At 49.3% G+C, this 12,322-nt stretch overlaps 8 protein-coding genes across 8 annotated transcripts; 5 read left to right on the top strand and 3 right to left on the bottom strand.

Annotated features, from left to right (window-relative positions):
• Window positions 1-298: 298 nt before the first annotated feature.
• Window positions 299-2,353, bottom strand: N7446_009457 (uncharacterized protein; the record flags this gene model as incomplete). The annotated part of the gene is made up of 3 exons (XM_058518202.1): window positions 299-1,784; window positions 1,840-2,117; window positions 2,171-2,353. 3 exons carry the CDS (start codon window positions 2,351-2,353, stop codon window positions 299-301), a joined length of 1,947 nt encoding a protein of 648 aa, XP_058368990.1.
• A 221-nt stretch (window positions 2,354-2,574) lies between these two features.
• N7446_009456 (uncharacterized protein) lies at window positions 2,575-2,882 on the top strand (the record flags this gene model as incomplete). The annotated part of the gene is made up of 2 exons (XM_058518201.1): window positions 2,575-2,781; window positions 2,811-2,882. 2 exons carry the CDS (start codon window positions 2,575-2,577, stop codon window positions 2,880-2,882), a joined length of 279 nt encoding a protein of 92 aa, XP_058368989.1.
• Window positions 2,883-3,789: 907 nt separating this feature from the next.
• N7446_009455 (putative L-PSP endoribonuclease family protein Brt1) lies at window positions 3,790-4,358 on the bottom strand (the record flags this gene model as incomplete). Its single annotated transcript, XM_058518200.1, has 3 exons — window positions 3,790-3,856; window positions 3,960-4,117; window positions 4,197-4,358. 3 exons carry the CDS (start codon window positions 4,356-4,358, stop codon window positions 3,790-3,792), a joined length of 387 nt encoding a protein of 128 aa, XP_058368988.1.
• A 337-nt stretch (window positions 4,359-4,695) lies between these two features.
• Window positions 4,696-5,782, top strand: N7446_009454 (alpha/beta hydrolase; the record flags this gene model as incomplete). The annotated part of the gene is made up of 2 exons (XM_058518199.1): window positions 4,696-5,102; window positions 5,176-5,782. The coding sequence occupies 2 exons, from the start codon at window positions 4,696-4,698 to the stop codon at window positions 5,780-5,782; spliced, it is 1,014 nt and encodes a 337-aa protein (XP_058368987.1).
• Window positions 5,783-7,147: 1,365 nt separating this feature from the next.
• Window positions 7,148-7,678, top strand: N7446_009453 (uncharacterized protein; the record flags this gene model as incomplete). Its single annotated transcript, XM_058518198.1, has 1 exon — window positions 7,148-7,678. The coding sequence occupies one exon, from the start codon at window positions 7,148-7,150 to the stop codon at window positions 7,676-7,678; it is 531 nt and encodes a 176-aa protein (XP_058368986.1).
• A 20-nt stretch (window positions 7,679-7,698) lies between these two features.
• N7446_009452 (LysM peptidoglycan-binding domain-containing protein) lies at window positions 7,699-8,307 on the top strand (the record flags this gene model as incomplete). Its single annotated transcript, XM_058518197.1, has 1 exon — window positions 7,699-8,307. The coding sequence occupies one exon, from the start codon at window positions 7,699-7,701 to the stop codon at window positions 8,305-8,307; it is 609 nt and encodes a 202-aa protein (XP_058368985.1).
• A 1,214-nt stretch (window positions 8,308-9,521) lies between these two features.
• N7446_009451 (TIGR04076 family protein) lies at window positions 9,522-10,002 on the bottom strand (the record flags this gene model as incomplete). The annotated part of the gene is made up of 2 exons (XM_058518196.1): window positions 9,522-9,779; window positions 9,843-10,002. The coding sequence occupies 2 exons, from the start codon at window positions 10,000-10,002 to the stop codon at window positions 9,601-9,603; spliced, it is 339 nt and encodes a 112-aa protein (XP_058368984.1). The 3' UTR covers window positions 9,522-9,600.
• Window positions 10,003-10,152: 150 nt separating this feature from the next.
• On the top strand, window positions 10,153-12,282 carry N7446_009450 (uncharacterized protein). The gene is made up of 7 exons (XM_058518195.1): window positions 10,153-10,390; window positions 10,440-10,653; window positions 10,701-11,205; window positions 11,261-11,691; window positions 11,748-11,828; window positions 11,899-11,976; window positions 12,031-12,282. The coding sequence occupies exons 1-7, from the start codon at window positions 10,253-10,255 to the stop codon at window positions 12,198-12,200; spliced, it is 1,617 nt and encodes a 538-aa protein (XP_058368983.1). The 5' UTR covers window positions 10,153-10,252; the 3' UTR covers window positions 12,201-12,282.
• The last annotated feature ends 40 nt before the right edge of the window (window positions 12,283-12,322 follow it).

Here is a 12,322-nt window from a genome sequence, read left to right as displayed (position 1 = left end):
AGTATAAATTTTTTTGGTATCGAAGAAGTAACTATAAAGCTAACTGCAGTGAAACCAAACATCAGAAAAGCAACCGCTCAAGATATCCTCAAGCTCCGAGAACTATCCTAACACATCACAACTATCCATTCCTCCCCAAATACAAATAATAAGTTATGACATTAAAAGTAACCAACAAGTAGAAACCAAACCCGTCTATCTGACCAGCAGATATAGACATAGACACGTTACTTTTCTTTCTTTCTCTTCCATCCATTAATCCTTCTTTCCCTTCTCTTTCCACCCTCCGCTTTCACCTTTAATAAAAGTTAATACTAGTACGATTCGCACCACGGTAAGTAGTCTGATCAATCCCACCACTCTCACCACCAAAAGACGCCGAACCAGCTTGAGTCTCATCAGCTGAAGCCCGCGGATTCGAAACCGTCTCCATAATACAGCTTAGCGGGCCACTTGCACCGCCATGGGTACTGCTGCGCGGACGACGGGTACTCGGGTAGATGATTTCGACATCATTGCGGCGCGGAGCTAGGGGCTTAGAGCGGCTGGGGTCGAAGCGGCGCTGGCTTGTCCAGCGGGTTGATTGGGGCATGTACTGCTGTTGGAGATGGTTGGGGTTTGGGTGGTACTGTGATTGAGATTGGGGGTGACGCGGGACTTGGGATTGGTCGAAGTGGTAGGATGAGCTGCGGGATGGGAATTGGATGAGAGTTGGTTGGGCGGTTGTGCTGCGGCGCATTGGGGATTGGGACATGTGCATTTGCATTTGCAATTGTGGGCCTGATGCTCGCCTTGATTGGGAGTATTTGCGCGGCGGTTGGGGACCTGTTATGAAGTTTGGGTGGTGTGGATGGTGGACGGAGCGTGGTGCTGGTATTGGGCATACTGTTTGAGAGCGGCGGACTTTTGGTGGTGTTGTCGGGGCTGACGGAACTACCTCTGGGGCGTCCGCGGAATTCATTGTCATGGTTCGGGTGTGCCCTTCTGGGTGGTCTTTCTTTTGGACCTGGGGTTGACTTGATTCCTGTGCTGGGGAGGTTGGAGAGAAGTCTTGGCTGTTAGATCCGGTGACCTGGGGAGTTGTGGACTGAGGAGTGTTCTTGGGCATGCTGTTGGGTGTCACGACCTGCTTTTCGACATCTGACGCAGCATTGGGGTCTGCGAGGGCTCGGATCTGAGGGTCCGACGATAAAGGCAGCGACAAGGGGAAAGACCTTGGGAGGAAACGTCTGAGAGAGGACAGTGACGACTTTTGTCTCTTGTGGCCAGCGTACTTTTCAGGGATTGTTGGGACCTTGGGAACGGGTGCATCAGATAGTAGGGCGCGTAGCTCGTTGCCTGTTTGCGAAGTCATGACGGTAGATGTGCGCGAGATAGGGTAGAATTCGCTAGCAAGGCTCTGTGATCCGGGCGAGATACGGGTCAGAGTGTCTTCCGGGGAGATAGTTGTTCCAGAAACAATCTCCCCATATGTCGAGCCAGGATCAGTATTGACTCGGAGCTGGGGGCGGAAGCGAACGGGAGCAGGGTGTCGGATACTGGGATGACAGTTGACTCTGTTGGCGATGGGGTCTGCAGACCAAGAGTATCCGGTTCCATTGCCGTCATGTTGGCGACAAAGGTAGAGAATCTCGTTCTTGAGTGTCTCTTCGCTATCCCAGCTGTTTCCGGACAAAATACTGCCGTCTCGGAGAACTTCCTGGCGCCTGTAGATCCCGAGAAGGGAGACGTCATATGGGCGATCGCAAAGCTCTCTTGCACAGTACATGGTGCAAACGGTAACCCTATGGCGCCAATTGTCAGTTGATGCGAAGACATCGGGGGTGGCGTGAGACTTACATCGAGACCACAGATATAATCACTGTCGCTCGGTGGAAAGCACAGCTCATACCAACTCTCCAATAACTCGCATCTGTGCCTTCGGGAAGACAATAAACCTGCTGCGCGGCGACCACTAAACCAGCTACACTGGTAGCAAGCCATAGCATGAGGTCGAGTCGTAGAACATAAGTGCAGACGTTATGCAAGACAGTTTTTTGCGTTCCAAATCCTCCGATGTTGTTATACTGCCAGGCGACCAGGCTCTGCAGACCAACCAGAGGAAAGGAGAAACACGACTTGATGGGAGTTAGCAAAATGCACAAGAATATATAGATTCAGCGGAACATACTGCCACTAAAGATAGCACAACACTCAGAGTCATCTTTGAGTCAACCTGTTCATTTCCGTAAAGGTAGAGAGCAAGTACAGCTTCCAGAATAGACTCGAAGAGAAGGAAGTATAGCGCAACGAATATGATAAGCTTCGTCCAAGTACCTTCCTTCCGCGGCTGAACCGAGGAACCAGACTCCATAATGGCGACAGTTAAGCTTGATGTCGATCGCGTCAAAGCTTCCTGGTATGCGAAAGCCGGGCAACGAAGAGAAGATCGCCAGTATCGGACAGACGTATTGAATGCGCCGGGTCCAAATCCAACCCAGAATCAGACACACTAAAGAATCATGAATGGCGCGTGAAGTAGTTAATATAGAAAGCTCACGAAAGAGGAGAGCTCCAGGACTAAAAAGGGAAATAATGGAGGGTTCCCTAGCCCTGGAGCGCGTCGACGCGGTTAGAGTGTGGAGGGGTGGAATGCAGCGTCCGAGGGGGTCTGGGAAGAATCCTGAGCGGATCATCACACTCGGCTTGAGGAGATGGTCATCGCCTATCATCAGGAATGTCCCAATCGAGGAGCAGTTGGTGCTAGGGATGCTCATTGGAGGGTTGTTAGTATCCCTCTGGGTCAGTCTACACACGTCAGTTAGTTTCAGTCCCTGAGAATGGAAGATTTGATCCTCATCTTCCAAGAATCCAGTGTTATTCTCCGTGCATGGAAGGGTTGACCTTGGAGGGAGGTTGAAGCTGAGGTTGACGGGAGCCTTTCATAGCCCTAGATCCCTCGATGACGTGCAGTCGACAACACTTGACCACATCAACCTTCATCAATGATAATTAAACGAGAGAGATTACTGCTACTGACTCCTAATTATTCAAAGGATTAATTCTGCAACTATTTCGTATCAATTTTGTATCAAATCCCCGAGCAATGCGATATATGAAGGGGTCACGTGATCCGAGGGGGGACCTTGCCTGTAAGGACCAGTCAACCTGGATTCGCAAGAGAACCTAGGTGACAGGTACCTGAATGAAGTGTCATCAATAGCCTATTGTTGGGGAATGTACTTCATCTTACTGCGAACCATTGCCATCATTTGGTCTCGACTTGGGTTTGATCCTGCCAGATCTATGAGTCTGATACATTCCACCTACACTGGTATTCAAGGTAAAGGGTCTTGTTTCAACTGAACTACTGTTTGATTTTTCTCGTTTATTGGCTGTCTTAGTTACGGTTCTTCAAACGCGTCCTCACTCACGCGAGAACTTTGTTAACTCCAAAGAGGTGCTGCATTGGTAAGCGCCACCTCATTCTAGGATTCAGAATTGCTCCCTACATCTACATCAACGTATGCAGGGTCTGTGGATTTTGGTGCTTGCCACCTCCTGTAGCTGAGCTTCGAAGAGAGGATCTGGTTTTTCGCACTATCACAGGGATCAGGTCTTACCCGAAGGAAGTATACAGGTCACATTTTGCTCAAAGCATACAGGACCTTTGCCCGTACAATCCAAACGTTACTTTATACCTCAGCACATTGGCTCAATTGTCAGATAAAACAAAAAGTACAGAAATGGTGGTCATATAATCAGTTTCTATATTTTGTCTATATCTTCAAAACCGCAAAGTGAACCCAATTACAGCACAGCAATGCACTCAATCTCAACGTCAGTGTTAAGAGGAAGAGTCTTGACCGCAACGCATCTGCAGAAGTATGCGTCAGAAAAAGATGATCTCACAAACGCGAAAGTACAAAAAAGCAAGTCTCCAAAAAAGAATGAACTCAAGGTTGGAATGAATGACTCACGTCCGGCAAGGCTTAACATCGCCCCAGTATTGCATATAAACCGAGTTCATTTCAGCAAAGTCATCCATATTAGACAGGAAGACGTTGACCTTAACCACCTTGGTGATATCGGTACCGGCCTCCTCGAGGATGTGGGTCAGGTTCTTGATACATTGGTGCTGGAGTGGAAAAGGAGATTGTTAGCAAGCCATATCATCACATAGCGGTCAATTGAAATAAGAACGGGATGTGTCATACAGTGTGGGCCTTGACATCGCCGTCAATCAGCTTGCCGGTGGTAGCGTCCATGGGGACAGCGCCGGAGCAGTAAACAACGCCATTGGCGACGATGGCTTGGGAGTAGATGCCGGGGAGGGGCTTAGGGGCCTTATCGGTGAGGACTGGGGTCTTGGTGGACATTTTGGGTATGTGTATAGAGTAGGGAGTAAGAAAGGAAGTGGAAGTGTGAGGTCAATTATAAGAAAAGTTTCCCGGCGGAGGGCTCTTTATCAACGGAGCTATGGAAGCACATCCCGCATCCATCCCACGCGAAACGTAAGTGCCAAAGTGATACGGTAGCGACTAAAGATAGTCACTGTAACATCTTCTGCTGATCTTTACTGAACAGAGTATACTTATCGGCTTATCTCTCCCCCGCATTGTTGTTCCCCCCCCACTCCCGTGGGGGGACTATTTGTACTTGTACCTGTCTCTTGGAATAGTCTCTTCTTTTCTCTGTACCCCTATTTCTGTAATCATGACTGCTGGTGTCACGCAACCCCCCTACCCCCTCCACGAGTCCGTTAAGGACCTGCTGGACCCGGAATATGTGGCCTTCTACAACGAGCATGTTATCAACAACCAGCAAGTCCACCTCCAACCCGTAGAGGCGTCGCGAACAAGCGGTGTCTTGATTCCTGGCGCAGGTCCTATGCTAGATGTGGGTAAGACCCAGGACATCACCATCCAGCGACGCGCTACCGACGGTCCCCCTGTGCCGATCCGCTGCTTTACTCCCAAGGGTCACGCTCCTCCTAGAGGATGGCCGGTGATGCTATATTTCCACGGTGGTGGCTGGGTGTTGGGTAATATTGACACGGAGAATGTGGTGTGCTCGAACCTCTGCGTTCGGGGAAATTGCGTGGTGGTGACAGTCGATTACCGGTAAGTCGAGCATGACATTTACATTTCCCAATCTCAGTCTTTTTCTTGAAACTAACGACTCCTCTCTAATCAGACTCGCACCGGAAAACCGCTGGCCTGCCGCCGTCCACGACTGTTGGGAAACACTACTCTGGCTAATCGCGGACGGCCCCGCCACACTCGGAGTAGACATATCCAAAATGGCAACCGGGGGCTCCTCAGCCGGCGGCAACCTGGCCTCAATCATGACGCAGAAAGCCCTGACCCTGTCACCGCCAGTTCACTTCCGCGCACAACTCCTCTCAGTCCCCGTGACCGACAACACGGCCACTGTCGAGAACAACGAGTCCTATCGTAAATATGAGCGGACCCCCGCTCTCCCCGCACTGAAGATGTACTGGTACCGCGATCACTACGTTCCCAACGATGCCGACCGGACCAACCCCGAGGCTAGCCCGTTGTTCTGGCAGGGTGATTATTCGCAATTGCCGCCGGCACTGGTTATGGTTGGTGAACTGGATGTGTTGCGCACTGAGGGCGAGCAGTATGCTGCGAAGTTGGTTAAGGCGGGTGTCGAGGTTGATTTGCAGGTTATGAAGGGGATGCCGCATCCGTTCCTTGCTATGGATGGGGCCTTGTCGGAGGGTAAGAGGTGTATTACTTTGATGTGTGATGCTCTGCAGAAGGCTTTCTGGCAGTGATTGCTTTATTTTTAATATAGACGATGTATTACACATTTGAGAATAGAGATTTCCGTTTTCTTTTCTGGTTCTTGTCTGTCCATTGCATGTCTAAATTTCGTGAGTTGGCCATTGGTTCTCTAGGTGCTGACCTTCGTGTATGTACTCTGCAAGGGATATGTAAGGACACCGTTGACGCAATCGCCTGCCTGTTCTTCGCAAGTATAATAGGCAGCTTTATTTCTGACATATACCATGATGAGATAATGTAGGGGTCAATGGTGTGAGCTCATAAGAATACCTGTAGGAGTGTGTGGCATTGTTGTATAGATCTCGAGTGACTGAATTTATAGTGACATGATGCGATCGCTCTCCCACGAGATTAATTCGATAACTTGATTCAATATAATGTTTTATACACACGAGCACTCTCCTATCTAATGAACAAGTGATCGCAAATAAAAAATGTAATGTTAATTCATAGCTGGCTCTTTCTCCGATGCCGGGTGGGTTGGATATACCCTGATGCCTGCTCATATTTGCTATTCGCCCTCTCTTTGTTACGGCACCCCTAGGGCTCGAATTCACCTTTTTTGGGCGTAACTTCTTATCTTTTGGCCCCGGAAACACCGTATTCTTCGCCTCTAAGTGGAGGCCCCATTTTTTAGTACTAAGTAGAATCCAAAGGTTGTATTGAACGTTTCACTGCGTGTCTAGTCACTTTATTTAATATTAGGAAGGAGTGGCCCGGCCTTAGAGCTTTTGCTAAAACGATTATGGCCGTTTGTGTTATAGTTATTCTCGAAATCGCCTTGACTAGCACACACTAAGAAACTCTTTCCTATCCCCACCGTATAGGCCTTAGAGTAGATCCTTTATTGAGCGGCCCATATTAATTTAAGGGCTGTAGGAAAATGCGCCGTGTATGCGTTCACGCCTACTGTAGAATTCTATAGAACCCTATAGCTTCCCCCGCCGCGCGCCCCCTTCTCCAACCCCCACCCACTTCCTGGGTTCTAGGTAGCGGAAAAAGATACTTCACGGAGTGGGCCGGCATATACTACCGTAGTCTAACCTTGATTTAGGGGGCTATTGGCTTAGCGGCGAGCTATCCGAGCTTTAAGGCGAATCATCGCGTATTGACTAGGGAAATGTCGATTTCTCATCTCGCTTAAGCTCGCTGGCGGCTCGGTACGCGGAAAGCGATGCTACCATTCGCTCCCTTCTAAATCAAATAGAACTCGGGTTGAGGCTACAAAAAAACCCTCCGATCCCTGATTGATTGACACGTGGAATTTGATCGCCTACCCTGGTTCTAGAGAATGAGATCATATTAATCGATAACGAAGACCGAATTTCGCATTCGCTCAGAGCCTTTGCCCCAAGATGAGAGGTGCTCATATTCTATCTGCTTCAATCCTGCTGTGCGGTGCTACCGTCGCCCAAAAAGCTGGGCCCTCTCAACACCAACACGCACTGGGAACTCCCAACGTGGATGAAACAAGTTCCCCTCCCGATTTCCGCGGCTTCCAACTATGGAGCGAAATTGACAAACTAGACGCCAAAACGCTCTCAAAACTCAGCCCGGCATGCAGGTCATCCATGACACGGAGGCTTCACTGTCACAAGGAGACGCGATCCCTACGGGGGCGGTTTGGGCGTCGGAGGCGGAGTCTGGGTCTGGGAAGCGACGCGCTCAGCGATCTTGTCTGTGACAGCAGCTGCGGGGAGTCCATCGCCGCGTGGTTTGAGGGCGTCGAGCGCGATTGCGCGACGTTAGAGGAGAGGATCCTCTTTCCGGCCCAGCGGGGTGGGCAGTTGTGGGCGGGGTGGAACGAGACTTGTCTTAGGAATGAGGGAACAGAGAGATATTGTGGTGGTAGCTTCTTCTTTCTCCACCCGTCTCGAATGGTATAGGCATGGTACTCACTCACATTATGCGTGCAGATGTTATCGACGACTTCACAACCTCTTTAATCGATGATATGCCGATCGAAGAACTCTGCTCCTTCTGCAACGTGCAATGGCACCAAATGATGCAAACGTCCCCATACTCCCGCTACGACAATAACTACAAATCGAACCTTGAACACATCAACAGCGCCTGCAACCTCGCCATCCCAACAGCCATCCCGAACCTCACGCTCTTCGAAAACCCACACGTAGAGCGGGACCCGTACTGCGCGACCCATCTTTCATACACCACTTCAGCGGGGGACACATGCAACGGCATCGCGGCGCAGTTCAAGGTTGCCTCGGCAGCTGTTCGAGCGGTGAATTGGCCGCCTATCGACTGTTTCGCTATTCCCGAGGGTAAGAGGCTGTGTATCCCATTTGGGTGTAAGACATATACCTTGAAGGATGGGGATACGTGCGACTCAATTGAGCGGGAGTTGGACTTGAAACCGTGGTGGCGACTCTCGGCGATTCGGGAGTATAACCCTTGGGTGAATAGGGATTGTTCGAATCTGCATGAGGTTAGTAACACTCTTTACGGGCGTGTTATCTGTGTTGGCCCGACGGGTCTGTCGGTCCTGGACGCGTGAAAACTTTGTTCTGGGGTGACTTCGTTTCGTGCGCTACTCTGGGGATCTTGCCTGCGCTAAGTGCTTCGGCGATGCATTGGGATGACGCGTGGGGACGACGTATGATTGTGCGGTCTGCGCTGAAGAGTTGGATTATATATACAAGCATTTGCAGCGTGCAGAATACCGTCATATTTCAGATCTTGGACAGGATCAGTGACGAGAAATTTTCATGACCAGTCAGGACCCTTTCGCAAATGTATCCTTCGTGCTGGACTCCACTACTTTTATTCCGCAGTCCGCCGGTTATACAAATCGGCTCTCATTTCGCCAATGTGCGGTCCTTTAACCTTGAAGGACTCCCAGGTTCTATTCATATATACCTGCTTTTGTGGTGCAACCGTCATAGCTTCTATTCTTGTACATTAGCTCTCTCCTATCTACCGCTGCTGCCAGCTTAAAATCGCGTGACATTGCTATATAGTCTCGTTTAATGACATGATGTCGTCAGAAGGAGAAGTCAACTATTCTAGATCTTCAACGCTTAGCCCGGCATGTCGAAAATGGCCTCTAGCGCTGTCATCTCTTGCCCCGACCCGATTAATGCACCATTCGAGAAAGGAACCAAATCTTTGTTCGGGATCACATGCGTAGTAGCTCCAATTACGTCTAATGAAGCTTTTCAGCTCAGCAAAAAACTCGTCAATTGGATTTAGGTCCGGTGAGTACGGAGGCAAGTAAACCAACTTTACTCCCGCATCAGCACACATCTGTGAAAGGCGCTCGGAGTGGTGGGATGACGGATTATCCATTACTAGGACTGACTTCGGCTCCGGCCATCGTCCACAATGCCGAAGAAGTTCATCGATGAAGTCCTCGAACGTAGAGGCATCCGTTGAGCCACGAAAGACGCGAGAAAGAACCATACCATCCCAAGCATATGCGGGCAGAATTTGATACCGCTCGTCACGATGGAACTATGACACTTGTTTCGGTGCTACTCCTAACGGTGACCAGCCTGTCCGTCAGAAACCAACGCGCTTATCACATCCCGATTCATCAACGTAAACAAGGTGGTACGACTCAAAGTCGGAAAGGTTGTGAAGATATATCTCTCACAATTCGGCGTTCTGCTAAAAAGCGTCTACTTTTAGAGTAGAGTTAATTACAGCTAAGCCTAGTCTAGGCTAGCGGGGTTTCGGGTACAGGCCGAGAATCAAATTGCAACTGTCCTGGGGGAAATCTGTTTTCGAAATCAACTGTATACAGAAAGTGAAGCATAAAATCCATGCGCCGCTCAAATGCCACACGCAGTCAAGTAGATTTCGGGACAACAGTCGTTTCGGAATGATTGAAAGTGGTAATTCCCGTCCTGATAATCTTCAATTGCGACGGGCAATGAGGATCGGGGCATGCGATGCTGGCGTCGGTGGTCATCCAGTCATTTTCATGGGTCATTCGTTGCTTAGAAGCGAGTAGGGGTAGAACGGAAGCTATAAAAAAGAAGAGCATGTTGGCCTAATCTCTTATCAGGTGCAGAAGGGGCCCAAACTCACCCAGACTGTAGATGCTAATGCCCTGACCCGGTGGCAAGTACATCATCTCGCCCTTGAGCGTGAAATAATCGCCTTCTTTGGCGCCGCACATAATGCGCTTGCCCGGTGGACAAACCACCTCGATGCGGAGGTCATAGAGTTGGAAAGATTCGTCGGACATCGTAGAGTGTAGATCTCAAAAATGAGTCGAGATAGTTACATCGGGTTCTCTAGATAAGTCAAAGCGGACCGGTGTTCCACTCGCGTCGGTGATCAAAATTCTCCCCTTCTCTCCACCTCCTCACCACCCCAGTCTCACCAGCAGTACGGAGTAGAGATAAGCTATCAGGTGGCTACTCGGAAGAAAAAGCTGCAGGATTCCCCATTTAATCCACTCGTTTGCATGGTCTGATCTCCATCACCTATATACCATGGCGTTCGACGAGAAAAATGGCACGGAGACAGATGTCGAGTGGTCCAGGCCAAGCTCCTATGAGGGCGAAAACGAGGAGATCAAACGCGATCTCAAATCGCGACATATCAACATGATCGCCATTGCAGGGATGATCGTAAGTCTCCGACCGACTGTATTTTTGATCGCTTTACTCATGAAAATAGGGGACGGGTCTGTTTCTGAGCTCGGGTCAGGTCATTGCCACTGCCGGCCCCGCGGGTGCTTTCTTGGCTTATATCCTGATGGGCTTGACTACTGCCGGTGTTTCGTATACCACTGGTGAGATCTCGGCTTTTATGCCTTGTAGTGGTGGTTTTGTTCGTCATGCTACGCGCTTTGTTGAGCCTGCTCTTGGTGCCGCCACCGGTTGGAACTTTTGTATGTTTCACTGAGTGCAAGTTGATGACTATATACTAATTGTTTAGGGTATACCATGGCTATTTCGGCTCCGGCTGAGATTACGGCTGCTGCGACCATTGTTCAGTTCTGGAATCCGCCTGTGGATCCTGCGGTTTGGATTACAGTGTTTGGATTTTGTATCGCTGTTCTTAACTTTTGCAATGTCCGCCTCTATGGAGAGTCGGAGGTTGTCTTTGCTTCGCTGAAGATTATGCTCATCATTGGTCTGATCATTGGTGGTATTGTCATCGACCTCGGTGGTACTCCTGGCCAGGAACGTCTCGGTTTCCACTATTGGAATGACCCAGGTGCCTTTAACAACTATATCTCAGCTGGTTCCGCGGGCAGATTTCTGGCTTTCTGGAAAGTCCTCTTGACATCCGCGTTCAGTTTCGGCAACATCCAAGTCGTCGCCATTGCCGGAGCCGAGACGAGAAACCCGCGCAAGATCATTCCAGATGCTACCCGGAAGACATTCATCCGAGTCTTCGTATTTTACGTCCTGAGTATTTTCATCGTTGGTCTGATTGTGTATGGCCTAGTTACTCCCCTTTGGACCCGAATCCCATCTCTAACAACCTTTCAGGCCATATAACGACTCTAAACTAGTCATCTCAACCGGAACAGCCAGCCAATCCCCATTTGTACTGGCCTTTCAACGCTCCGGCGTCAAAGTCGTACCCCACATCATCAACGCAGTAGTCTGCACATCAGCCATCAGCAGCAGTTCAAGCTGTATCTTTATCGCATCGCGGACATTGTACGGACTCAGCCAAGACGGCCACGCACCGAAGTTCTTCCAGCGATGCAATCGCTTCGGAACTCCGTATTTCGCTGTTGGCTTGACCGTTCTGCTTTTGCCGCTGATGTATATGTCCGAGGGCAGTAACTCGTCGACCGTCTTTAATTGGTTTGTGAATATTACAACTGTCGCGGGTCTGATTGGCTGGATTGTTATTGAGGCGACTTATTTGCGTTTCTATGCTAGTTTGAAGAAGCAGGGATATTCTCGCGAGGGTGGGTTCTTTTTTACTCGGTTTACTATGTCGGAGTGTTATGGCTGACTGGCGCAGAATTGCCTTATAAAACTCCCTTCCAACCATATACGGCTTGGATTACTGGATTTATGGTTGTTATGATTGTTTTGACTTCTGGTAAGCAGAGACTGAAATCAGATCATATATCACATCGTTATGAGCAGCAACTAACCACTTGTTATCATAGGATATGATGTTTTCTGCGAGGGTAGATGGAACACTTCCACATTCCTAACTTCATACCTCAACATTGCCATCTTCGCCGGTATGTATCCAATCCGCAAGATAAGCATATGAGACAATCCTAACACCCAGCCAGCCCTCTACGTCTTCTTTAAAATCTTCCTCAAGTCAAAGATCATCCCCCTAGAAGAAGTCGACATCAAATCCGAATTCGACAAAATCCAAAAAGAAAAAGCTGCCGGTCAATACCTAACCAGCGAGCAACTAGGCTGGCCCTGGTGGAGAAGGATCCTGCATTGGATCTGAGTACTTGCACATACACCGTACACCACTACACTTACACATACATCAGGCTCCAAAACCCAGGCCACACACCTCTATATGTATCTATCATCACCCTATATCTAGAATTTGTATAAATCTAATCA

This window comes from Penicillium canescens (genome assembly GCF_028828765.1).
Source record: "Penicillium canescens strain IBT 15451 chromosome Unknown utg000006l_segment0_segment0, whole genome shotgun sequence".
Classification (NCBI taxonomy): domain Eukaryota; kingdom Fungi; phylum Ascomycota; class Eurotiomycetes; order Eurotiales; family Aspergillaceae; genus Penicillium; species Penicillium canescens.
This window is presented reverse-complemented; position numbering and strand designations above follow the sequence as displayed.

Excerpts from the sequence above, each read along its gene's own strand:
- N7446_009450 (XM_058518195.1), top strand. The coding sequence starts at position 10,253 with ATGGCGTTCGACGAGAAAAATGGCACGGAGACAGATGTCGAGTGGTCC. Across the intron at positions 10,391-10,439 it reads TCGCCATTGCAGGGATGATC|GGGACGGGTCTGTTTCTGAG; the intron begins GTAAGTCTCCGA and ends TCATGAAAATAG. Across the intron at positions 11,829-11,898 it reads TATGATTGTTTTGACTTCTG|GATATGATGTTTTCTGCGAG; the intron begins GTAAGCAGAGAC and ends TTGTTATCATAG.